The sequence below is a fragment of the Lepidochelys kempii genome, chromosome 9 (assembly GCF_965140285.1).
Source record: "Lepidochelys kempii isolate rLepKem1 chromosome 9, rLepKem1.hap1, whole genome shotgun sequence".
NCBI classification, from domain to species: Eukaryota; Metazoa; Chordata; order Testudines; family Cheloniidae; genus Lepidochelys; species Lepidochelys kempii.
Genome location: NC_136388.1, coordinates 61,339,152 through 61,363,283, shown reverse-complemented (window position 1 = coordinate 61,363,283; position 24,132 = coordinate 61,339,152). Strand labels below are relative to the sequence as shown.

At 48.7% G+C, this 24,132-nt stretch overlaps 1 protein-coding gene across 6 annotated transcripts in view; it reads left to right on the top strand.

Moving 5' to 3' along the window:
- The first annotated feature begins 503 nt into the window (after nucleotides 1-503).
- ELF4 (E74 like ETS transcription factor 4) overlaps nucleotides 504-24,132 on the top strand; it is a 40,140-nt gene continuing 16,511 nt past the window's right edge. For 2 of the 6 annotated variants that reach the window (XM_073360646.2, XM_073360641.2), the window contains exons 1-2: nucleotides 504-607; nucleotides 15,040-15,128. Coding sequence is in view for 1 of the 6 variants with exons in the window: in XM_073360645.2 (XP_073216746.2) it covers nucleotides 590-607 (18 nt within the window). In the remaining 5 variants the exon portion in view is untranslated. Of the gene's footprint in view, nucleotides 608-15,025; nucleotides 15,129-22,126; nucleotides 22,263-24,132 lie in introns of those variants that run through there. The other 4 variants (XM_073360645.2, XM_073360643.2, XM_073360642.2 and 1 more) reach the window with 3 other exon arrangements.

Here is a 24,132-nt window from a genome sequence, read left to right as displayed (position 1 = left end):
TTCCTGCTTCAAGAGGACAGGGTCCCTGCAGCATGTGCAGGGCGTAGCTCAGAGTTCTGGCCCCTGGCTCTGACTTGTTTCATGTGCTCACCGTACAGTGGCTGGAGCTCTGCTTTAGCCCTGGGTTTTGTGCTGCTGTGTGCAGAGATTCTCTGTGGTGAAGGGGCCTGGTGCATTGTGCACATTCTGCCCTCTCACTCACTGTGCATGCTGAGTCCCCCACCCCTCTGTTTTGCACACTCAGTCCCCCTCACTCAGTTTGCAGCTTAAGGGCACTAGATCTTAGGCATGATGACAGCTGCAGCTGGGTGACTAGAGCTTCTTCCCCATCGCACTCTCCTTCCCTCACTGTGGATCACAGTCATCCGGCTCACCTGGTATTTGCATGTCTGCAGCGCTTGCCATTGGCGAGGGGAGCCGGAGGCGGGCCCCGGGGACACGCCCGGCTCGCTGACTCACTTGCACAAGCCCAAGTTGTACTTCTCCTTTTTGAATGTCACCACTTCCCCATCCTGCTCAAACAGGATTACTCAGGGAAGCCCTCGCTTCCTGCACAGCTTCTGGGGCTCCAGGGACCGTGCACGGGAGCATGGCCGCGCGCCCTCAGGTACATGGCTGGGAGACAGAGCTAGGGGGGGCGGGATTTGCTCTGCTGAGACCTTGCTGGTTGTGAAGCGTGCTTTGGGGGCAGGTGCTGAGGTGGGGATGGGTTGGGAGTATGGGTAGCCAGCAGGGCTTTCTTGGGGCATTTGGCCATGTATAGCAAAGGTGGCTGGGATCCTTTGCTCATGTGCCCTGCCTGGGGCAGAGCCTTCTATTAACCAGGAAGTGACACAACCCGCCCTGCAGCCTCTGGCACTCAGAACATTAGCATGTGGGTCCTCGCCCATCTCCAGCCCTGAGAAAATCCACCTCGGAGCAGGCCACCTCCCCCCAGGACAGCCACACACCTGGGTTCATTGTCCTAGTCTCACTCCCTACACCCAGGGGTATGGGCATGCTCGCTCCTCACCCCCCAGGCACCTGCCAGCCTTGCTCCCCCACCCCTACGCTCACCTGCACTCCCCACCACGCATGCTGCAGCCTCACTCACTGGCCTGTATGTTCACAGGGACACGCCTTGGCTGGAGCACCCAGCCTGCCCCTCCTGTGGGTTAATGTTTGATAATACGTTGAGTCAGTCACTGTAATCAGCACCCCAGATGGGAGGGCCGTTCACCTTGGACTTCGGGGTTGGGGAGTGCCTTCCCCGTGCAGTGAGCCATCTCTGGAGCGGGGCAGAGGATAAACGAGTCTGGCCTCAGCCTGCCTCAGCCTCTCCTTGTGCAGTTTTATGGGAGCCGAGTGCCGTGTTGCTGCCCCTCTGAGCTCAGGAGGGGCTGTGTGCACTCCGTTGTTTGGACCCAGCAGGGCTTGGGCTGGGGCTGCCTGGGCAGGGCCCTGCTGTTGCTGTCTAAGGGAGTGGCTTGTTTGCAGCTGTTCTTGGCATTGCTAGGGTCACTTGTTTGTTCAAGGGGTTGCTGAGCACCTTCCCAGCGAACAGGGTCAGAGCCTTCACTGACCAAGGCACAGCAGCCCAGCTCACTAGCAGCTGTTCCGGTCCAGGGCACTGGACGCAACTGATTTCAGAGCTGAGTCTGGGGCTGCACCAGGCCTAGCTTTGAGCCCAGCCTGGAGCTCGTGAGCAGCTGGGAGGGTAGAAGCCGTCACTCAAGGGCAGAGTGGCTGTGGCTCCCAAGCCTTCTTAGTCTGGACGGGAGTACCAACAGCAGTTCTGCTGCACACCAGCCTTTTCCTCCATCTGTTAGCAAGAGGGGCTCCCTGCAGCCAGCCCCTGGAAAGGCCTGGACATAACAAAGGCAGGTACCTCCTAGTAATGGCCTCCAGGCAGTATCAGCATCCTGTAGCCAGCCCCCTACAGCAGCTAGCATAGAGTGGTCAGTTTGGATGAGCTATTACCAGCAGGAGAGTGAGTTTGTGTGTGTGGTTTTTGGGAGGGGGGTGAGGGGGTGAGAGAACCTGGATTTGTGCAGGAAATGGCCCAACTTTATTATCATGCACATTGTGTAAAGAGTTGTCACTTTGGATGGGCTATCACCAGCAGGAGAGTGAATTTGTGTGGGGGGGGTGGAGGGTGAGAAAACCTGGATTTGTGCTGGAAATGGCCCACCTGATGATCACTTTAGATAAGCTATTACCAGCTGGACAGTGGGGTGGGAGGAGGTATTTTTTCATTTTCTCTGTGTATATATAAAGTCTGCTGCAGTTTCCACAGCATGCATCCGATGAAGTGAGCTGTAGCTCACGAAAGCTCATGCTCAAATAAATTGGTTAGTCTCTAAGGTGCCACAAGTACTCCTTTTCTTTTTGCGAATACAGACTAACACGGCTGTTACTCTGAAAAAAATCACACATTGCTGTGGTTTGAGCAGTAAGCTACCCACCACTCCCGCATCTCCCCAGCCCTCCCTGTTATTTCAGCAGCACTTCCCAGTGCTTGGTCCAGCCTCTCTCGTAGGCCTTGTTCTTCCAATCTCCTCCCTGCTCCCCTAGTGCTGACCTTCTGCTCGCCTGGACTGGGGCAGGGCAAGAGCCTTTGCTGCAGCTCCTGTCATGCAGAGCATCCTTCCTCCCCCTGCTGGCCTCACCCACTCTCTATCCCTGCCCGCAACTTTGTCAGCACAGCCTGCCTCCCTCCTTCCACCTCACAGCTTCATAGAATCATAGAATATCAGGGTTGGAAGGGACCCCAGAAGGTCATCTAGTCCAACCCCCTGCTCGAAGCAGGACCAATTCCCAGTTAAATCATCCCAGCCAGGGCTTTGTCAAGCCTGACCTTAAAAACCTCTAAGGAAGGAGATTCTACCACCTCCCTAGGTAACGCATTCCAGTGTTTCACCACCCTCTTAGTGAAAAAGTTTTTCCTAATATCCAATCTAAACCTCCCCCACTGCAACTTGAGACCATTACTCCTCGTTCTGTCATCTGCTACCATTGAGAACAGTCTAGAGCCATCCTCTTTGGAACCCCCTTTCAGGTAGTTGAAAGCAGCTATCAAATCCCCCCTCATTCTTTTCTTCTGCAGGCTAAACAATCCCAGCTCCCTCAGCCTCTCCTCATAACTCATGTGTTCCAGTCCCCTAATCATTTTTGTTGCCCTTTGCTGGACTCTCTCCAATTTATCCACATCCTTCTTGAAGTGTGGGGCCCAAAACTGGACACAGTACTCCAGATGAGGCCTCACCAATGTCGAATAGAGGGGGACGATCACGTCCCTCGATCTGCTCGCTATGCCCCTACTTATACATCCCAAAATGCCATTGGCCTTCTTGGCAACAAGGGCACACTGCTGACTCATATCCAGCTTCTCGTCCACTGTCACCCCTAGGTCCTTTTCCGCAGAACTGCTGCCTAGCCATTCGGTCCCTAGTCTGTAGCTGTGCATTGGGTTCTTCCATCCTAAGTGCAGGACCCTGCACTTATCCTTATTGAACCTCATCAGATTTCTTTTGGCCCAATCCTCCAATTTGTCTAGGTCCTTCTGTATCCTATCCCTGCCCTCCAGCGTATCTACCACTCCTCCCAGTTTAGTATCATCCGCAAATTTGCTGAGAGTGCAATCCACACCATCCTCCAGATCATTTATGAAGATATTGAACAAAACCGGCCCCAGGACCGACCCTTGGGGCACTCCACTTGATACCGGCTGCCAACTAGACATGGAGCCATTGATCACTACCCGTTGAGCCCGACAATCTAGCCAGCTTTCTACCCACCTTATAGTGCATTCATCCAGCCCATACTTCCTCCTGCTAGCTTTGGGCCTGAGGCTGTTTCTGTGGGACACTTCCCCCACTGGGGTGTTCCCAAAGGCCAGGGACTGCGGGCATGAAAGGCTGGCTGCACCAAGGGGTTCCTGACAGCAGCCTACTGCTGCCAGCACTGATAGCAGCCCTAGCATAGATGGCTCCCCTCCACCGCCGTTAACGCTGTGTCCTGTGCAGCCTCCCATCCCCCCACCACGATTAACACTCTGCCCCGTTCAGCTCCCCACTCCCATGGCATTATATAGTGGCATTATGGTATTTTCTGTCTTATTATCTATCTCTTTCCTAATGATTCCCAACATTCTGTTTGCTTTTTTGAGTGCCGCTGTACAGTGGGCGGATGTTTTCAGAGAACTACTCACAATGACTCCAGGATCTCTTTCTTGAGTGGTAACAGCTAATTGAGACCCCATCATTTTAGATGTATAGTTGGGATTGTGTTTTCCAATGGGCATTACTTTGCATTTATCAACATTGAATTTCACCTGCCATTTGGTTGCCCAGTCACCCGGCTCTGTGAGATCCTTTTGTAGCTCTTCACAGTCTGCTTTAGACTGAACTATCCCAGTGCTGTCCTGCTGGGGGCGGCTGATTCCCAGCACCTGCCTGTTGGGCTCATTTCTAAACAGGGCTGGCTGTTCCCCAGCCCGCTCCTTCACTCTCACTCTGTGACCCTCTCTCCAGGGGCAGGCGCTGTCTGTGCGGTCTCCACATTCCCCGCAGAGCACAATGGGAACACCCTCCCAGCCAGGCCCAGCATGCTCTTCACGCTCCTCATCCTTGGGCGCAGTCTCAGCCACCAATGTCTGCTAACACACAGCAAATGCATGAGGTATCCCCATCACAGTCGCAGGGTCACCACTATCATGCTTCCTCCACTCCCCTAACGCTGGCTGTGGAGGGCAGAACACAGGGCCAGTCCCTGCCCACTCCTCGCCATCCGTCCAGGAGCTGGGCTCCGAACTCCTGGCTCTAGGATGGAGACATCGGCTTGGCTCTGCTGTTTGGAATCACTCCTTTTCCTGGGTGGTTGAGTCCAGCCCATGTGAGGCGGTGCTGAATGCGTGATCAATTCCTCCTTCGTTAGCACTGTCTGTCTGACATCCCACAGCTGTGACATGAGGCTCAAAAGGTCCTGCAGCAGCAAATTCCCAGCTAAACACTGCTCCAAGCCCCGATGCAGCAGCTAAGGGGAGGAGTGGGAGGAGCCCTCGCTTGTTCTGCTCCGCAAAGTAGCTGAGTGCTCATTGCCCTGGGTCTCAGAGCAGCCCCTGAAGGTATAGCAGTATGTTGTGTCCACAGTACCATATCGAGTGCACAGCTACTCCAAATCCTCCGCCAAACGTAGCCACCAGCATCAGTGTCTTGGCTGAGCTTGCTCACTTTGCCTGCATGGGGCAGGGTCTTTCTCACAGCCCAGCTCCGCGGTTTGCTGTGGCCCTTGGCACAGACCACAATATGCCGTTGCTCCCCTCTGTGCACGGAGCTTTGCGGCTGGTATGGCCTAAGCTGTCCATGAGCCACCCACATCAGCTGCCAGTCTAGGCACTCAGCTCTTATGGCAGGGGCCCAGTTCCCAGGTTCACTCCAGCAGCACAAAGCAGCTGGAACACCTGCAGGTCCAGCCCACTCAGGACTTCTCCTGTGTTGTACATGAGGTGGCTGCACCTGTCCACACACACTCACCCACCATCACTATAACTTGGCCTCAAGAGGAGCCAGTCTCTGCTGTTAGGTTGGCCTGCAGCTCCCTGGAGATCTGAGAGTCTGTTACTCTGAGAGCATCTCCATTCTAGGCTGTCTCAGAAGCCACTCTGTTGTGGGAACACAGTATCCCTTAGAATGAGGCTCCCAGGCCTAGCAGCCTTTCCATGGAGAGGGGTCCCAGCTCCTAGCCATGCACCTCTGCCCAAACCCAGCCCTCCTTCCTAGGGGGTCAGAGGTTGTCTTGGGAACAAGCACCGCCCTTAACAATAGCACCACCCTTTTATCTAACCCAGGCCAAGCCAGGAGTAGAGCCAGGCCAGGATCTCTAGAAAGGTTACACAGACTCTCTCGCCCCCTAGCTAGACACACATGGACTCTCTGCCCCTCCCCGCACCAATGCAAACGCCTCCCGTCCTGGGTCAGTCCAAGCTGGGTGCTTCTGGGTGGGCTGAGCTCAGGATGGTGGATCGGTTACCTGCCCTCAGCTCCAGGATGAGAGTTTATGAAAGTCCCCATTTGCCAGCCACTCCCTCCCTGCCCTTGCTCAGGGCGCCAGCCTCTTTCCCTCCTGTTCCTGTGTCTCCTCTTTCAACCCTTCCCCATCCCGCCCAGTCTGCTCCTCAGCGCCACCCCCAACAGGTCAGAGTTAATTCTGCGGGGTTGACTGGCACTGCCCTCACTGCCAATCAGGTTTGTGCAAAGTAGCAGGGAGGGGGGGAAAGAGGGAGGGCAAGGAGCTCCACACAGCGCTGATGTTAAATGCCACCAGGAGGCGCTCTCTCACTCAAATGCACTGGGCAGCTGGAGCAGTGACAGGTCAGAAGCAATGGAAGGCAATGCCTCCTGCACGTCCCTGAAGTGAGCTGGGAATCTCCATGTGCAGCCCCATAGCCAGTCCTTCTTCCAGCTCCTTGGCTGCCCAAGCCACCTTTGGGCTGTCTGTGTTCTTGGGCAGCCAGGGCTTGCTCAGCCTCCGAGCAGCTCTACTTTGTGCTCAGTCTGGCCTGCAGTCCCTGGGGGTAGAAGGGGGGCAGTGTGGAGACCAGCTGCCAGTCACACGCTCACTGAGGAATCCCTTATGCCTGGGCTCTCCTGAGTGGGAGGACGAGACCTGCTACCTTTAAGGCTCTGCTACCTGTTACGGTGCCAGAGCAGGCAGGAGCTTTAGAATAGCGGGATATCAGTCTCACTGAATAGTCTCTTGTGAAACCCACCCCTTGTAATTCTTCTGGAACCCTAACTGAAATTCTGTTAATCAGTGGTGTCTAGGCCCTCTGCCCCCTGGATGTTCTCTGGGGTGTGTAAGAGAGTCACAGAGCACATGCCCAGACTGCTTGCATGCAGTGCATTTACTAACACCTTGACATGCCCCTGCCCCATACAGCCATGCACCAGCCTTCAGACACTCTCACACCTGCCACCGCGGCAGCCGCATGTACCCCTCCATCTGTCTGCTGTGAAACTTGCTGCCTCTGGGGGTACAGCCAGGAAGGCGAAGCCCCCAAGGTGAAGCCTGAGAGCAATAGAAATAGCTGAGCTAATGGTTTTCAGCAACAGCAGTGCACACAGCTCTGTGTTTAAGGGGAAATGCCTCCCTCTGTGGGGCTCACAGCCCAGATGTCGCAGCATTGTGCTAGGCCAGAAAGTCCCAAGGCAGAAGAGCTCAGCACCCGTGGGCAGCCAAGCTGAGCTCTTGTGAAAGTCTGGCTCCAAGTGACCATAAAGAGAAATGAAACTGACCGTGCTCCTCTTCTGCCACAAAATGCAAACCCGAAACCAGCCCCATTGGCGGGGAAGAACATGTAGCTGCCTGCCCTTCTGTAAATAGCATAGCTAGAACTGTGCTTAGAGCAAGGTCCTTCTGACAGCACTCCCCTGTCCCTTAGAGCCGGTCCTCCTCTACCCTTATGCTGTCATTCACATCTGGGCTAAGATAACCACATTTTCCAGATCAAAAACAGGGACACTTTTGTGGCAACCTTAAGAATCCCCACAACCTTCACCTCAGCATCTTTCCTGCCAAAGGTGAGCTGCTCTGCAGGGCCCCGGCATTGGGTAATATAAACACATAGCATGGGCAGGAACATGCAATGGTTTTCTTAAAGTCCCAGCTCCTGGGTTCAGGTGAAACTAAGAATCTCAGCTTGCATTAGAAAGTCAGTTTCTAGTCCTGGTGGTTGCAGAGAAAAGCTGGAAACTGGGACCCAAGAGTAGCCTGAAGGCTCACATACCAGAAGGCAAAGAGAAATACCCAACATTTGTTATTTTAAAGACAGGTTCATGAGTTTTTGGGGCCTGATTCTTGATGTTTGATCACTTGGGATTGGCGACACAGCACAGAGTACACAGGATATATTAACCTCTACCCCCAACTTCTCCTTGAAGAGAACCACACATGGCAGATGCCAGTCATGGGATGCAATGCATTCTTGGCTGGTGCTCAGAGGTATGGAGTGTCTGTACTGAATAGAACAGAGCAGAGCCCCTCAGTTCCCAAGGTTTGTCTACGCTAGCCTTTTCTACCTCTGGTTAAGCAATTGCCAGTTAAGTTGAGGCAGGTAAAGACTAGTTAAAGTTGTTAAAGACTAGTGTGGGCACTCTGCTGATGTCTGTGTGTTTCCCCAGGGCTCAGTCCTGGGACTGGAGACTTGATTCTTCCTTCTGAAATCTAAGAAATCAAGTGCAAAGAATTGTGTTAAGGCAATATATATATATATATATATATATATATATATATATACTTGAAGCTTTAAAAAGAGCCAGTTTTCCATTGCTGGAAGCAAAATTGAGTGTGAGAGGAAAAACATTTTCTATTAACTTTTTTATTCAATTTTTTAAAAATATATTATATATAAAAACAAACATAAACTATACATAAACGTCTCATAATATATTAACCATTCACTAACTAACCTTAACTATATTTGAAACAGTTAATTATATCAATTATTTGTATTGCACACGCACAAAATTTGTTTATAAAAATCCAGCTAATAAAGAAAAATGATTACATTAAGATAAAAAATAGAAGCAACATTCAGAGGCGGGAGATAGAGCTGAGGAAGTGGGCAGGGAGAAAGGTGAAGCAGGAGGGGTGGCAAGCATTTAATAGGGTCATTCAGATACTTCCAGGAAAGCATCCCATGTCTCTGAGAAATTTTCTTGGATATTTCTCTGACGGTATATGATGATTTCCATGGTGGCCCAGTTTAGGCCTATGATCGAGTCCTCAAGTTGGTTGCTTTTTGGATTTATATTTTTGTTGTACAAGTCCTATAGCAATTTTTAGCCAGAGTTTTTCAGATTTATTCAGTTTCCCATTAACATCCATCAGATTTAAAATGACAAGTTTAGCTTATAAAGCAATTTTATTTGATAGGAAAAAATTAACTGCAATTAATTTCTGCCCAAAACATATGGATGCAGGCGCATTCCCAGAACATATGGGTTACGTTAGCACCTGCTGAACCAGTGCCAATATTTGGTGGCTCAGAGGCACCTGTTTTGAACAGTCAGAGATGGATGCAATGCAGCCTCCATATGATTTTCCGCTGGATTAATCTTAAACAGAGATCCAAGAAATAGGTCAGAGCATTGACTAAAATTTGTTTCCATTGATTAGGAAAGAACAATTGGCCTCGTTTCTCCTCCCATTTCTTTTTTAGGGAATCTGTGTTTAATTCAGTTTTGCTGGCCAAGTGTATACATAGTGTTACCATAGGACTTGGCAATATGGACAATATTTGGAGAAATGAAAGCAGTTCAGGTGACTTAGGGGTAGCTTAGGGATGGGGGCCAAACAAATGGGAGATTGCATGGATGTATTGCCATTCCATTTTAGTCTCTAGATTGAACTTTCCATTAATATTGTCGAAGGGAGGGAGGTATCATTTTCTATAAATTGGCTGATGGTCAAAATCCCTTTCCTAATCCAAATTGGCCGAATGATGGGGTTGCCTTTTAGACAGAGTTCTGAGTTACCTCCGATAGAGGCCTTGGTGTGTAGAAGGGGGTGATCTTTAACTTCAGCAGACATTGTACGCCAGGTGTTTCTGGCTGCTGTAATCTGGTTGGTATTAGTTGCTCTTTAGGGAATCGGTCATAATCCTAGTGCAGTGCACTGGAAAGGGGTTAAGGTGTGATCAATTCTACTTCCAGCTGAAGCCAGTCGGGGGCTCCGCAGCATGAGGGAATGAGGTGCTGCGCTGCTTGGATAAGAATTATTGCCTGACGGTGAAGTGTAACATTGGGAAATCTGAACCCACCTGTACTGACAGGGAGCTATAATCTGTGTAAGGAAATTCTGGGCTTGTTGCCAGCACCCACAAAGAAGGGCATGGACCTGGTGTTCATTTTGGTAAATTAAAAGGGAGGAATATGGCTAGGGAGGGAGGTCAGAATCTCAATGATCCTGAGCAGGTTCAGGATGTTGGTTTGTCCCCAAAGGGGGAGAGGCAGTGCCTGCCACCTGCTGAAATCATTTGCTAACTGCATGATTAATGGGGCTAGATTAACCTGGAGTATGTTTTTAATTTCCTTAGGGAACAGATGCCAAGATGCTGTTGCCACCTAAATGTCCCTATAGGAGACCCATTTCCAACTAAATCCAATGAGATCTTCATTGTTTTCAATTTATCTCAAGTGATCTGGTAGCCAGAGAATTTGCCAAAGTTATCTATCGTTTTTAGGATATTTGGAATAGATTGATCCAGATGTCGTCTGCATATAGAAGGATTTTTGTCTCCTGAGACCCTGATTTGATCCCTTGGCATTCCCTAATTAGTACTGCAAGTGATTCTAATGCTAAATTGAAAAGGAGGGGAAGAGGGGGAATCCATATCTGGTTCCCTGAAACAGATCAAAGGGCAGGGGGTGCTATTTGTTTGGGTACAAGAGTTGGGTTTATCCAGGAAAATAAAGAATTTCCCCAACCCAAATTTATCCAGGGTAAGCAACAGGTATTGCCACTTCACCCTGTCAAAGGCTTTCTGTCCATGGAGTGAAATGATTGGGTGGGAATTTCTAGAATGCCAGTGGAAAGCCATTAGGGTGACCAGACAGCAAATGTGAAAAATCGGGAGAGGGGCTGGGGGGTATAGGAGCCTATATAAGAAAAAGACCCAAAAATCAGGACTGTCCCTATAAAATCAGGACATCTGGTCACCCTAAATGCCATACGTTAATCAATTGACGTTTGTTACCTAAACCAGGCCTTTTAAAAATAAACCCCACTTGATTGGGGTGAACCACATCATTCATTACTTGTTCAAGTCTCTTGGCCAATATTTGTGAAAGCATTTTTGTATGGATACTGATTAGAGAGATGGATCTGTAGCTATTACACTTTCCCACATCCTTACTCGGTTTAAGTAGTGCTAATTAGGGCTTCCCGCACAGAAGGCAGCACCATATCTTTCTTTTTAGGCATCTTTGTCCATATATAATAGCTTAGGAGCCAGCATTTCTTTGAGACTTTGATAGAATTCTGTCAGTAGGCCACAAGGGCTGAGGGTCTTGCTCAGACTCATTTCCTCCATGGCCTTAATTATTTCCTCTGATTGCAAGGGAGAGTCTAGTCTGGCCTACTCCTCTTCTGAGGTTTGTGGGAGAATAACAGTTTTAACACAAGTATTCAGTTCTTCTGGGTCAGGTGGTGAATCATTATAGTAAATGGTAGAATTTCAAAAACTGATCACTGAGCTTTTTTTGATTAGTCGTAATCTGCCCTGGTGCTGATTTTGAGTCATACTATTCATGATCTTTGACCTCTCACTTGTAATCTGTATGTGAGAAAGCTCCCTGCTCTCGCCCCGGACTCCCACTAGGTTTGTGTGTGTCTAACAAGAGCAAAATCAGCCCGAAGTCGACCAATTGCCTTGCTGCCGAAGCTGAATTGTTTAAGATTCCCTTGGGTGGGGCAGTTTGCACATTCTAAATCCAGAGCTTGATTTGTTTGGTTAGCCTGGCTAGCCCTCTTCCTATCAGCTGAGTAGGCAGTGGTCCTGCCCCTAATAAAAGCTGTTAGTGGGTGTGACAATCCAAGCTAACGAGTGGGTGTGTCACCCCTGCCCTCTAACCTGGAGTGCCATTTACCATGCCTTGCTGTTGCAACCTCCAGCCTGGACTCCTCACAAACAGTATCCAGCAGTAAGTCACTCCCAGCCATGTCTCTGTGTGTGCGGCAGCCAGACAGCCACACCTTGGCTCTTATCAGCCAGGGTTATGCTGCAGGGTGACTCCAACACATCCCCAGTCCCAGATCTTCTCCCCATAAATGTATGTCCTGTACTGCCCAGTCCTCTCCTGGACAGTACAAATATGATAAGTCCATTATTCCTTTAAGGGAATAATATGCACACAACTTGTTACCCAAATGGAGTTACCCAGACACTTCAGCTTGAACACACTGGATTAGACAAAACAGTAAAACAAATTTATTAACGACAAAGAGAGAGATTTCAAGTGAGTACAAGTGATGAGACGTAAAAGCCAGAAATAAATCTATGATATGCCTATAAATCCACAGTACGCCCACATCTTGACTACTGTGTACAGTTGTGATCACCCCATCTCATAAACGATATATTGGAATTGGAAAAGGTTCAGAAAAAGGCAACAAAAATTATTAGGGGTCTGGAACGGCTTCCTTATGAGGAGAGATTAATAAAACTGGGACTTTTCAGCTTGGAAAAGAGACGACTAAGGGGGGATATGATTGAGGTCTATAAAATCATGACTGGTCTGGAGAAAGTAAATAAGGTCTGGAGAAAGTAAATAAGGAAGTGTTATTTACTCCTTCTCATAACACAAGAACTAGGGGTCACCAAATGAAATTAATAGGCAGCAGGTTTAAAACAAATAAAAGGAAGTATTTCTTCACACAACGCACAGTCAACCTGTGGAACTCTTTGCCAGAGGATGTTGTGAAAGCCAAGACTATAACAGGGTTCAAAAAAGAACTAGATAAATTCATGGAGAATAGGTCCATCAACGGCTATTAGCCAGGATGGGCAGGGATGGTGGAGGGATAAGCTGGGAATGAGCAACAGGGGATGGATCACTTGATGATTACCTGTTCTGTTCATTGCCTCTCGGACACCTGGCATTGGCCACTGTCGGAAGACAGGATACTGGGCTAGATGGACCTTTGGTCTGACCCAGTATGGCTGTCTTATGTACTTAAATGGTTACAAGAAAAATAAAGATAAAACACTTACTGGTGCCTAACTTAACAAACTACATGAGATTCAAAGCAAAGGTTTCTCACCACTTGCTTTCAGCAGTCTTACTGACCAAACTCTGTAGGTCAGGACCCTTCCCCCAGAGTCCAACAGCTGCTTCCTCTGTCTCTTCAGGTGCAGTGAATGCAATAGGTGGGGAGAGAAAGAGGGGTGCCTTGGGGTGTTTGTCCCTCCTTTCTATAGTTTCAGTCCCCCTCTTGAAAAAACATTTCCAGATGAGATCCAGGAGACAAAGTATCTATGTGGAAGGATGTTCCCTGCTGTTTCTCCTTCACCTGTTTGAGCTGCCTTTGTCTTCCCTTCTTGCTCGATGACTCTGCTTACTGCATAAATACAAATTAAGGCAAGCACACCTTCCTTTCTTTAGGGCAGACCTGTTTACCAACTTGTGTTTGGGCAGGGCTGTGGGGTTTGGAACGTGTGTTAATAACATCATGCAGGGGAATCTTATAACTTCGCCCACAATGTTGCCATACACGTTTTACCACGACAATACATCCAGCAAATTATGAGTTTTCAAATGATACCTTATAAAGCATACTTTGTACTAAGATTATTACAGTAGTGTGGAGAATGTGAATACAGGGATGTGTTCCATCACACACAAATGTTTATCTTTCAAAAGAAAGGAGTTCAGTCTCCATCTTTTACAAGGCCAATTTGTCTTGGGAGGGGAAAAATTTAGTATCACTGGTGCATGATCAGAGATTGTGATAGACTTGATTTCATTATTAAGTACTGAGTCCACCAGATTCATAGAAATCAGGAAGAAATCTATTAATGAATATGTAGAATGTAGGAAGGAAAACCAGTAAAAGCCTTTGTTGCAGGGTTCAGCAATTGTTATACATTTTTAAACCCTAATTCTTGCATAATGTATCTTGTATTTTTCTACAATGGGATTGTGTATGCTAGAGTCGGCCTCACTTGTCTAAAAAATGGTCCAACATCTCATTAAAGCTCCTGCTGTGATGAGTGATTCTAGAGGGATATTAATTAATTTGGCAAAAACTTGTTTAAAAAAATTTGGATCCTCTTTATTGGGTCCTTCTATATTAATCAGAGTATACACAGAGTCAGAGATCTTAGCTCTCATCAGCAAAAATCTGCCGCCTTCTTCTTTATTTACATGTAGAATTTGTACAGTGAGTCTTTTGTGAAACAATATTGCCACACCTTTGGCTGCAGAGGAGAAACTGTTACACACTGCTACCCACATCCACCCACTCCTAAATTTCTCTGCCTCCAAGTCATTAAAGTGAGTTTCTTGGAGGATGATAATATCTGCTTTCAGTGTCTTTAGGTGGGTGATAATTCTTTTTCTTTTTATTAGGTGATTCACCCCTTAGTTGGTCCAGGAAACACAATTTATAATATTAGCCATAAGGAGTGTTTAGGCCAAATATTTCTTTCTCAGGTGCCTGAATTGTGTCCTTGCTTGGGCCATTGTTAGCTCCATGTCTAGGCATGGTGCATCTGGGTTCCCTCTCTCCATTCCAGGGACATGAGGGAGAGGGGGAAAGGGTGAGGTAGGGAAGACCAGGAAAGGTAAAAGATTAGGTATGATGTGGGAAACAGATAGGAAAAAAAAACAAAGTGGTCAAAACTGACCAAGGATCACTTTAAAATACATGATTCATATAAAAATGTAAATAGGACCTAAGTCCAAGAGGTTTACCAAGGTTGGCCTTGTCACTCAAATGTGAGGAAAAAAATTAGACAAAACAATGTGAATTATAATTAGGAATTGTATAAAACAATTTTTTAGATGCCCAAAAAATCACAATTCTGCAATCCATATAAAGCCTCTTCCATTCAAAAAAGTGAGAAGAAAATAAGAAAGAAAGTGAAAGCAACAATAACAAAATACAAATAAAATACAACAATTGTATTTTAATTTGGAAAAATGAGGACTCTGATAGCAATGAGTACAAATCAGTAGTTAGGAAATGCAGACAATTGACAAAGAAAGCCAAAGGAATCAGTGAAAAATCTACAACCAGTGGGTTGAAGGACAATAAGAAAGAATCCATCAGGAACAAAAGAATCCTAAGAAATGCTATAGAGCTGTTACTGGACAAGGCCATTACAATTGTCACTAATGGTGCAGAAAAGGCAGAAGAGTTCAATAAATAGTTCTGTCTATAGAAAGAAGCAAGATGATGTACACCTTACAGTGACAATGAAATACTTTCCATTCCAATTGCAACTAGGCAGGATGTTAAACAGCAATTACTGAACTTAAAACAGTTTTAAATCTGCAGGATCCAACTGACGCTCAAGAGTTTTAAAAGAATTGGCAAAGGAGCATCTGGGACATCGATAGTGATATTTAATAATTCTTGGAATATTGGTAAGTGCCAGTGGACTGGAAAAAAGTTAATGTCATGCCTGTATGTAAACAGGGTAAATGGGATGACCTGGGTAACTACAGATGAGTTAGCCTGACATTGATCCTGATCCATAAGTATCTAAATATGGAGGAGATCTCTAAGTGCAGAGGACTCTTTAATGTAGCAGACAAAGGCAGAATAAGATCCAGTGGCGGGAAACTGAAGGTAGTCAGATTCAGACTAGAATGGGGCATTAAATGTTTAACAATAAGGGTAATCAACCACTGGATGTGGTAGATCTTCCATCACTTGAAGTCTTGTCATCAAGCCTGAGTGTCTCTTTCTGAAAGCTCTGCTCTAGTTCAACCCAAAGTGAGGGGCTGGTTGCAGGAATCCCTGGGTGTACTTAGAATCATAGAAGGTTAGGGTTGGAAGGGACCTCAGGAGGTCATCTAGTCCAATCCCCGGCTTGAAGCAGGACCAATCCCCAATTTTTGCCCCAGATCCCTAAATGGCCCCCTCAAGGATTGAACTCACAACCCTGGGTTTAGCAGGCCAATGCTCAAACCACTGAACTATCCCTCCCCCCTACTACTTCTCTAGCCTGTGATAGACAAGTCCAACTAGATGATCGTAATGGGCCCTTCTGGCCTTAAAATCTCTAGGTGAATTCCTGACCTTTTGGAAGTCCATGGGGGGTTTCCATTGACTTCAATGAGGCCAGGATCTCACACTATGAGATTTAAGGCTGTACAACTGGGTGCTCAGAAATCAGGAAATAGCAAAGTTAAGGTTGAACACACAACCTTACTCTGTGTACGCAGTATAGTACAGTCTGTAATTACAGGGGCACAGATTATTTTAGATGCATGCTTTTCCATTGCCTTAGATGCACATCTCATTTGTCTCAGGTATGGACGGCAGCAAAGTTAATTTGGGACTGGGCAATGTATGATCTGAGATGGGAGGTTTATCCCGGGCTGGGGAGGGGCTTTGACCCCCCCCCCCCCCAGGCTGGAAGAGCTGTCCCCAATGCAGGGAGGATTCTTGGGGTGAGAAGGTGCCCCATGCAGAGGTATCACTGCTGTGTTAGCAGCAGCAAACATCCAGGACTCAGTGGATGGAAGAGCCACGTTTCTATGAGAAACAGCCATGTGTTGCCCCCCCGCTGCCCGCCCATCTACCGCTGATAATCTGTAAAGTTACCACAGCCCTGTGCATGCTGCATGTTCTGGGAGTGAGATCTGCTGGGAGTTCTCCTAGCTGAGAGACAGTCTGGCCCCCCCAAATGGAGATTTCATGTGCACAGGCCCTCCTCTCCCACACAAGAAGTGGAGCTCGCATGGCGTATGCTGTGCAGGAGGAAAGGGCTGTGGCTGAGCTTCTTTCTGAGCCTCTTCCTGCCGGGTTTGCACAGCCCTGTCTGAAGGCTCCCTGACAGGAACACAGCGTAAGGAGTTTGCTGTCGCATTTGTGGTCAGCCGGGCAGACGTCCCGCAGCTGAGGCGTAGCTGAGTGCTGTGAGCTGGAGGCCTGGCACAGAATTTCACACATGGTCATGCCCTCCGCAGCCAGAAGCAATGGTTTGGCTTGGTGCCTGGATGCCTTGGGACTGCACTCAAACAGCTGCACAGCCCCTGGGACCCCCTCTGCAGCAGCGATGTAAAGTCCTGTCAGGCACTTTGCATCCTGCCCCCCAAGGACGAGTTCAGTCCCACGGGTGGTCAGGGCAAACCCCCAGAATCACAGAAATTAGAGCTGGAAAAGCCCTTGTCTAGGGAGACATCCAGCACATTCTCCAGTGGCCATGGCAGCATTGCTCTTCACGATACATTTTCTGGTATCTCTTGTGCTCTTTTAAACCCAGCCATGGAGCTTCCAGCCCTTCCCTCCATTAATGCATGTTCCTGACATGAGAAATGGGCTGAGGCACTGATCTTCTGCATATCACAATGGTACATGTGGGGTTGTCTTGAAGGAGCTGCAGAGGACAATAGTCAGAGCATAAGCTTCACAGGATGGGAGAATAGCCCCCTGCACCAGCCTAGGTCCCTGAAGCAGGCCCCTGAATGGCTTACCTCAAGGTGAAAGGCTCTTACCCCATCTCTGAGCTGCCCCTGAGCCAGACTGAATTGAACTGGCCCTGTGGAGGTGAAAGGCCCAGCCCTCATCTCTTGTAGCACCCACTCCGCACAAAATATGTTTTAAATGCTTGATCCTAAACAAATGCAACTTGTTACCATCCACCTGGGAGAAAAGTAACCCGAGACCCAGCTATTCAGCAGGGCAGAAAAGGGGGGAACAGGGGTGGCAGGAGAGATGGACACAAATCCATGGTGTGAGTGTGGGCACCCAGGTAGATCACTGTGGTTCTAGGCTGCATGCTGAACACAGAGACCGCCTACCGTGGAGCAGGGTGGCCAGAGTCCCAGCTGGGGTGTCACTGCTCCTCTCAGAACCAGAACCGATCCAGGCAAATTAGTGGGAGTGCAAGGGTGACAAACTCCTAGTTTCGCTGATCTGTGCAGAGAGACTAACCGAATTCAGCCTGGCTATCCAAAGGCATCAATGCGGAGAAGGAAGCAATACAAGGCAGTAGTGTTTCTAATGGACCCATCACTGCAGTAAGTAGGTGCCAGAGTTAGGAGCAAGGAGTTGAAATCAAGAAAATGAACATGCCGCTGAATCTCAGGAGAGGCTTCCTGCTTGGGAGAGTGGGATGGAGGCCACACTGTTTTGGCTTTTTAAAACTGGAAACTATTCAGAGAGAAATACTGTCAGTTAGGCAGGACAATCTATTTCCCTCAGAAAAAAATGCAACGCAACCCAAAGAGTCTATCTAGGAAACCATTAGCTTGTTGAAGTTAAAGTTCCTATATCAACCTTAACTCTGCCCCTCATCCCAACCATCAAAGAGCTAGGTATTCTGATGACATGATGCTCATTCACACAAAAGAATTGTCATTCCTGTGGTGTGGCTTAGCCACATCTTTGTTACAGCAGTGTCCCAAAGCAGTGCTCACTGAGAATTTTTTCAGTTTGATTCTCTGATGGAAAAGACTCTTTGGAACACTTTGGCTAAAGACATGGCGGGGAACAGCTGCAATTCCCTCTCCTGGTCTCACGCCACTGTTCTGCCACCAAGGCTAGATTCACAAAAGGATTTAGGGGCCTAATTGCTATGTTAGGTACCTAAGTCCAAAATTTAGATCCTCACAACCCCTTCTCAGCTGCTGATTTGCTCTAAAGGTGTGTAAATTCCCATGGCACCTACATTTCTGCTGGTGGCATGCACAAAGCTACCTAAATTCTGCTGCCACTGAGCTGCCCAGTGTCTAAGCCCTGGTGGGATCCTCAAACTAGAGGTTTCTCCGCCTAGTTTGCTTGCAAGGCCCCAGCCAGTAGCATGCATAGAGGCTTCCTTGGAGCACACCCACAGAATCAGCCCCTGCACCAAGCCCCTCTGGTGGCCATGTTGGGATGTGAGAGACCCACATTCAAATTCCCAGTCTGCCTGAGTCAGAGTGGGGACAGGAACTTAGGTCACCTATCTCCCAGGTGAGCCCCCTGCCAATGGGGCATTCGGGGGCAGGTCTCTCCCTGTTGAAGCTGTTCCATGGGGTATAGGACAGAGCAAGTGTCACTCCTGTGTTTCTAACCCCACCCATGAGCTCTGATTAGCACAGCTCCCAAGGAGTGGGTCATGCAGAACTGCTGCCCCCTACTGGCGGCTTTCTAAAGAACATCAGGAAATGGCACTGAGCGGGCTGAGGAATGGCCCTGCTCTAGAAATGAGCTGCAGCCAAGTGCTGCACATGGGTTACGTGAGGTTTGGAAGAGGTGACAGTTTTCACATGGATGGAACCAGTGTCTCCAGAAGTGCTGAGCGAGGCCCCTGCAGGTTCAGTGCAGTTTGTACCCAGCCATTCTGGGTACAGCTGTTCCCAGAAAGAGATGCTGCCATTTTTTAAGCTCTAGAACTCAAAACCCAGTGAATGGCTGCTTTCCCAAGGGACCCCAGTAGCTGCAGGCCCTGAAGGGCCCCAGGAGACCCGGCGAGAGCGGGCTTAGCATGGAAGTGTGGTAGAACCTGACCTGTGCAGTCCCTGCTCCCTGCTCTGGGCCCAGAGAGCTTTGACTTCTATTAAATGGAGCCAAATGCTAAGCTTGGGCCCTACCAGCACTGCTGAGGCCTGGCTGGCTGGCCCTGCCGCTGTCTCTTGAGTCTGCTTGTTGGGTGCCCTGGCAATTTGTGCTGCACGGGGCAGTGCCAGGTTGCCCTAAACACTCCTACAGGACAGACTTGGGGACTGCACTTACATTTCCAAAAGGAGAGGAGCCCTGCAATGCCAACTTCCACTGCACAGTGTCAGCTCTCCTCCCAGGCTCCTCTCAGCCATAGTGGTGGAGCTGTGGGGCACAGATCTCGCAAGGAAAAGTGAGCAGGAAAATCAGAAATTTATTAAAAATAGAGAAGAGTACCAATGGGCAGTGGCATGTGCAGGGGGCTCAGGGCGTGTGCAGGAGGCTCAAAGTGCATGCACTACGAGGGCTGAGCAGGGGGCTCGGGGCACATGCACCATGAGGGCTGAGCAGGGGGCTCGGGTCGCGTGCACCACGAGGGCTCTGCAAGGAGCAGTAGTGGTGTTTTTGTGTAATGCTGATGTATAATGTGCAACAGGTGTGTGTGCAAGAGACTCCTAAGAGAAGCATGCGGGCGCCATAGGGGGTGAGTGCTCCAGACAGCTGGGCCTGGGGCTCTTTAAGCTTTGTGACTTTCCCAAGGGGACAAAGCTCAGCATGTCACAGCTGAAGGCCTCTGGAAGGAGTATGCTGTGAGTGCTGGCTTACCTGCTTTCACAGGTGTGCTTGGTGTCATGTATCAGATGTTTCAGAGTAACAGCCGTGTTAGTCTGTATTCGCAAAAAGAAAAGGAGGACTTGTGGCACCTGAGAGACTAACCAATTTATTTGAGCATAAGCTTTCGTGAGCTACACTTCCAATGAAGTGAGCTGTAGCTCACGAAAGCTTATGCTCAAATAAATTGGTTAGTCTCTCAGGTGCCACAAGTCCTCCTTTTCTTTTTGTATCAGATGTTGACTGATTACAGACATTCCACCCCAGAGAGAGAAATAAAGACGTGTTCTCTTTAAGAAACTTGAATGGACTGTTTACTCTGGCTGTTCTCTGCTCAGATAACGTGTATGACAGACAGCACCACAATTAAGCATTCCATTCCATCTCTCCCTTTAAGTTCTACATCCCCACCAAAATTTACACTCTCTCGCTGGCTTTGAAGTTCAGGAGGTATCAGTCTAAGTGTCTCTGAATTGTACGGGTTTTCTAATGACAAGACCTGAACGAATAACAACTTGGTCCCTTGTCTGTCCATTAGTTGTAATGACTGGCTCTGGTCGATTTGGAATCTTTGAGTCTTCTTTTTCTTGTTCTGTACCCGCCATCGGTAGCTTTCGCTCTGTTGATGGTTCTTTCTGAGGAACAAACTGTAGATGTCAATGGTTTCTGTTGAACTCTTCGCTGTTGGTCTCAATCACACATAATTTGAGTGATTAGTTTTCTTTATAACAGCTGTACTTGTCCATCCTTTTTCTCCTTCTAGTTTGACATGAACATGGTCACCAGGTTCTAGACTTGGCAGGTCTCTGAGTGACGTGTTGTAAAAGTGTTCAGAAACTCTTGTGCCCTTTTAGCTGATGTGGCTACTCTCTTCATGTCTGGGCACTTTGCAGATAGGTCTTTTTCCGAAGTCAGAGCAGTAGTTCTGAGTTGTCTCCTCATTAGGAGTTGTGCTGGACTATATCCAGTAGCTGGTATCAGAAGAGCAAGGAATGGATCATCCTGCAGTAGGATTTTCTTGGCTGTCTGTACAGCTCTCTCAGCCTCTCCATTCACTTGTGGGTAATGTGGGCTGCTAGTAATACAATCAAAATGACATTTCATTTGGAATGACAAATTCTGCTGCAGTGAATTGTACTCCACTGACTGTCACTAGTTGTTCTGGAATACTGAAGTGAGTAAAAGTGCACTTCAGTTTTTTGATACCATTGCAACATGTTTTGTATTTCATGTACATTATTTCTATCTGGAAAAATAGTCACTCTATTGTTCAGGATTGTCTCCTAAAGTTATTTGTACTGGATCTAATTTCAATATCATCTACTATTGAAGCACTCCGTTGAGTTCTTCATCCTGGTTGTCATGCTGTGGCTGAGAAGGTTGCTGGTCTTTGATCCTTTGATCACATGCACTCTGAATATAAAGCTTTTATCTTGTAAGTTGTTTCTGTGGTGAACTGGCCTGTGCAGTTCAGAATATCTCCAGGGCTAGTCAGAGCTGTGTCAGGTGACTTCAGCTTTGGGAGGGGTTGAAGGTGATTGGAAGTCCCTTCTGAGATGACTGTGACGTGCACTCCTGAGTCAATTTTAAAGTCAATAGTCTTGCCATGAATATTTAGTTTCACTCTCCAGGTAGACTGTGTGTCATCACACATGATAGAGCCCAGGAACAATATCTCCTTGATTGGCTGTAATATGAATCAACTCCCTGACTGCCTTAGTATGGGGAACACTGCAAAATGTCCATATTTTATGCATTTATGACATTTTGCACCTTTGGCTGGACATACATCTCTTGGGCTATGAATTTTCCCACACTTTGTATATTTAGTCTGAAAGGCTTTGTAGTTAGCCTGGAATTTCTCTCTCCTTGCCTCAGGGCTTTTATGATGATGACTTCTAGCACTCATGCTGCTCGTGTTTGCTGCTTCTAAGCTAGTTTCTAGTTTGTCTAGTTTGTTAAGTTTGTTTTGCTGCCACAATTTCATAGTTTGCTTTGCTATTTGAATAGCTGTGTGTAGGGTTATGTCTGGTTTTCATTATAGCTGCTGTGACCGACTATAATCTGTAAGGCCAATAACCAATCTATCTTTAATATTTTCATATTTTACAGGCCCCAAATAAGTTTTCAGCCAATGCATGTGAAGCTCTGATAAAAGATTCAACAGATTCCCCAGTTGTGGAATTCTGTGGTGAAAACGTGCCCTTTTATAACCCACATTTCTCTGAGGTGCAAGGTGTGCATCAAACATAGCCAGAACACTTTCCCAGTCATCTTTGTGACTGTCTTCGGTAAAGGTAAATGCTCTGCCATCTCTCCCATAACATACATTGCAGAAAAAAGGAGTACTTGTGGCACCTTAGAGACTAACAAAGTATACCTGGATGTCTCCAGTGTTCTTGTGGAGTTTGGTTGCAATGTGAAATCTTGCAAAATGCTGCTTCCAGTCTGTCCACTGTGAAGGTCTGTCAAAGGTGAAGTTCCCTGAAGTTGAAGTTCTCTGGCATGTTGGTGAGAGCGACCCTGCAACCTTTCTTGCTGCTTTTCTTCTGTTTCTGTTCTCTGGCACTGGCTAGACTGCCTTTACCTTTGTTGCATGTCATGTATCAGATAGTGACTGGTTACAGAGTTTCCACCCCAGAGGGATACTTGAAGATGTACCCTCTTTAAGAAACTTTAATGCACTGCCAGCTAGGGCGGTTCTGTGCTCAGATAAGGTATACGATACACTCTCAGGTGTCCAAGTAGTCTGGGGGACACTGATTTTATTTGGCTAATCAGGACTTCTGCTAATCAAGAGAGCAGGAGCCACGCAGCCATAGGGTGGCCTTTCCTGCAGTCCTGGCTAGGAGTCTCTGCTCTACCCTGCTCATTCACTCCTGTGACAGCAGGACTGCAGAGGACTCCCTCCGTGCAGGGCCAGTGGCACCCGATCCCTGCCAGTACAAGGTGAAAGGGGGAGGTTGTGCTTCTGGTGGGGCAGAGGAAAGACCCCCGGCCAGGACTCTGCTCTGCCCACCAGAACTGCAGCCTTCCCTGCACCTTGTGCTTGCAGTGATCGGGTGTCACCCATCCTGCAGCAGCTCAGGAAATCCCTTCAGCTCTGCTGTCACACAGCTGTGCTCACTCACTCCCATAACAGTGGGGCTGCAGAGGGCTCCTTGTGTTGCTGGAGGAGCCATTCAGCAGCAGGGTGGCCTCCCCCCGGCTGGGGGCTTGTCTTTCTCCTCCTCCTTGCAGTCCTGACTGGGGTCTCTGCTCTGTTACCTGAACCTCTGCATTAGCCAAATCCCTTCCTTGCTCCCTCCCACTCCCCATGAAATGCATGCTGCAGAGGGCATGTATAGTGTGTCTCCCTTCCTTGCCCCCCCATGAGATCCACACTTCAGATAGGGTTGCCAACTTTCTAATTGCACAAAACTGAACACCCTTGCCCTGTCCCCTGCCCTGCCCCTTCCCCAAGGCCCTGCCCCTTCTGAGGCCCTGCCACCACTAAACTCCAGCCCCCCTCCCTTCATCGCTCACTCTCTCCCACCCTTACTCACTTTCACTGGGCTGGGGCAGGGGATTGGAGTGCAGGAGGGGGTGAGGGCTCCAGCTGGGGCTGCGGGCTCTGGGGTGGGGCCAGAAATGAGGGGTTCAGGGTGCAGGAGCGGGTGAGGGCTCTGGGCTGGGGCTGGGTATGAAGGGTTGGGGGTGCAGGAGTGGGCTCTGGGCTGGGACAGGGGGTTGGAGTGCAGGAGGGGGTGTGGGGTGCAGGGTCCAGGAGGGACTTTGGGTGGAGGAGGGGGCTCAAGGATGGGGTAGGGGGTTGGGCTGCAGGGAGCGGTGCAGGGTGTGGGCTCTGGAAGGGAGTTAGGGTGTGGGAGGGGGTTCTGACCTGGGGCAGGGGGTTGGGGTGCGGACGGCGCTTACCTCAGGCAGCTCCCAGTTGGTGGTGCAGTGGGGCTAAGGCAGGATCCCTGCCTGCCCTGGCTCCGCACTGCTCCCAGAAGTGGCCAGCATGTCTTGCCCCTAAGTGGAGGAGCGGCTTCCCATTGGTGTGGGGCAGCACGTAGAGCTTCCCTATTTGCCCCTGCGCCTAGGGGCTGGACATGACAGCCATTTCTGGGAGCCGCACAGAGCCAGGGCATGCAGGGTGCCTGCTTCAGCCCCACTGCACCGTCA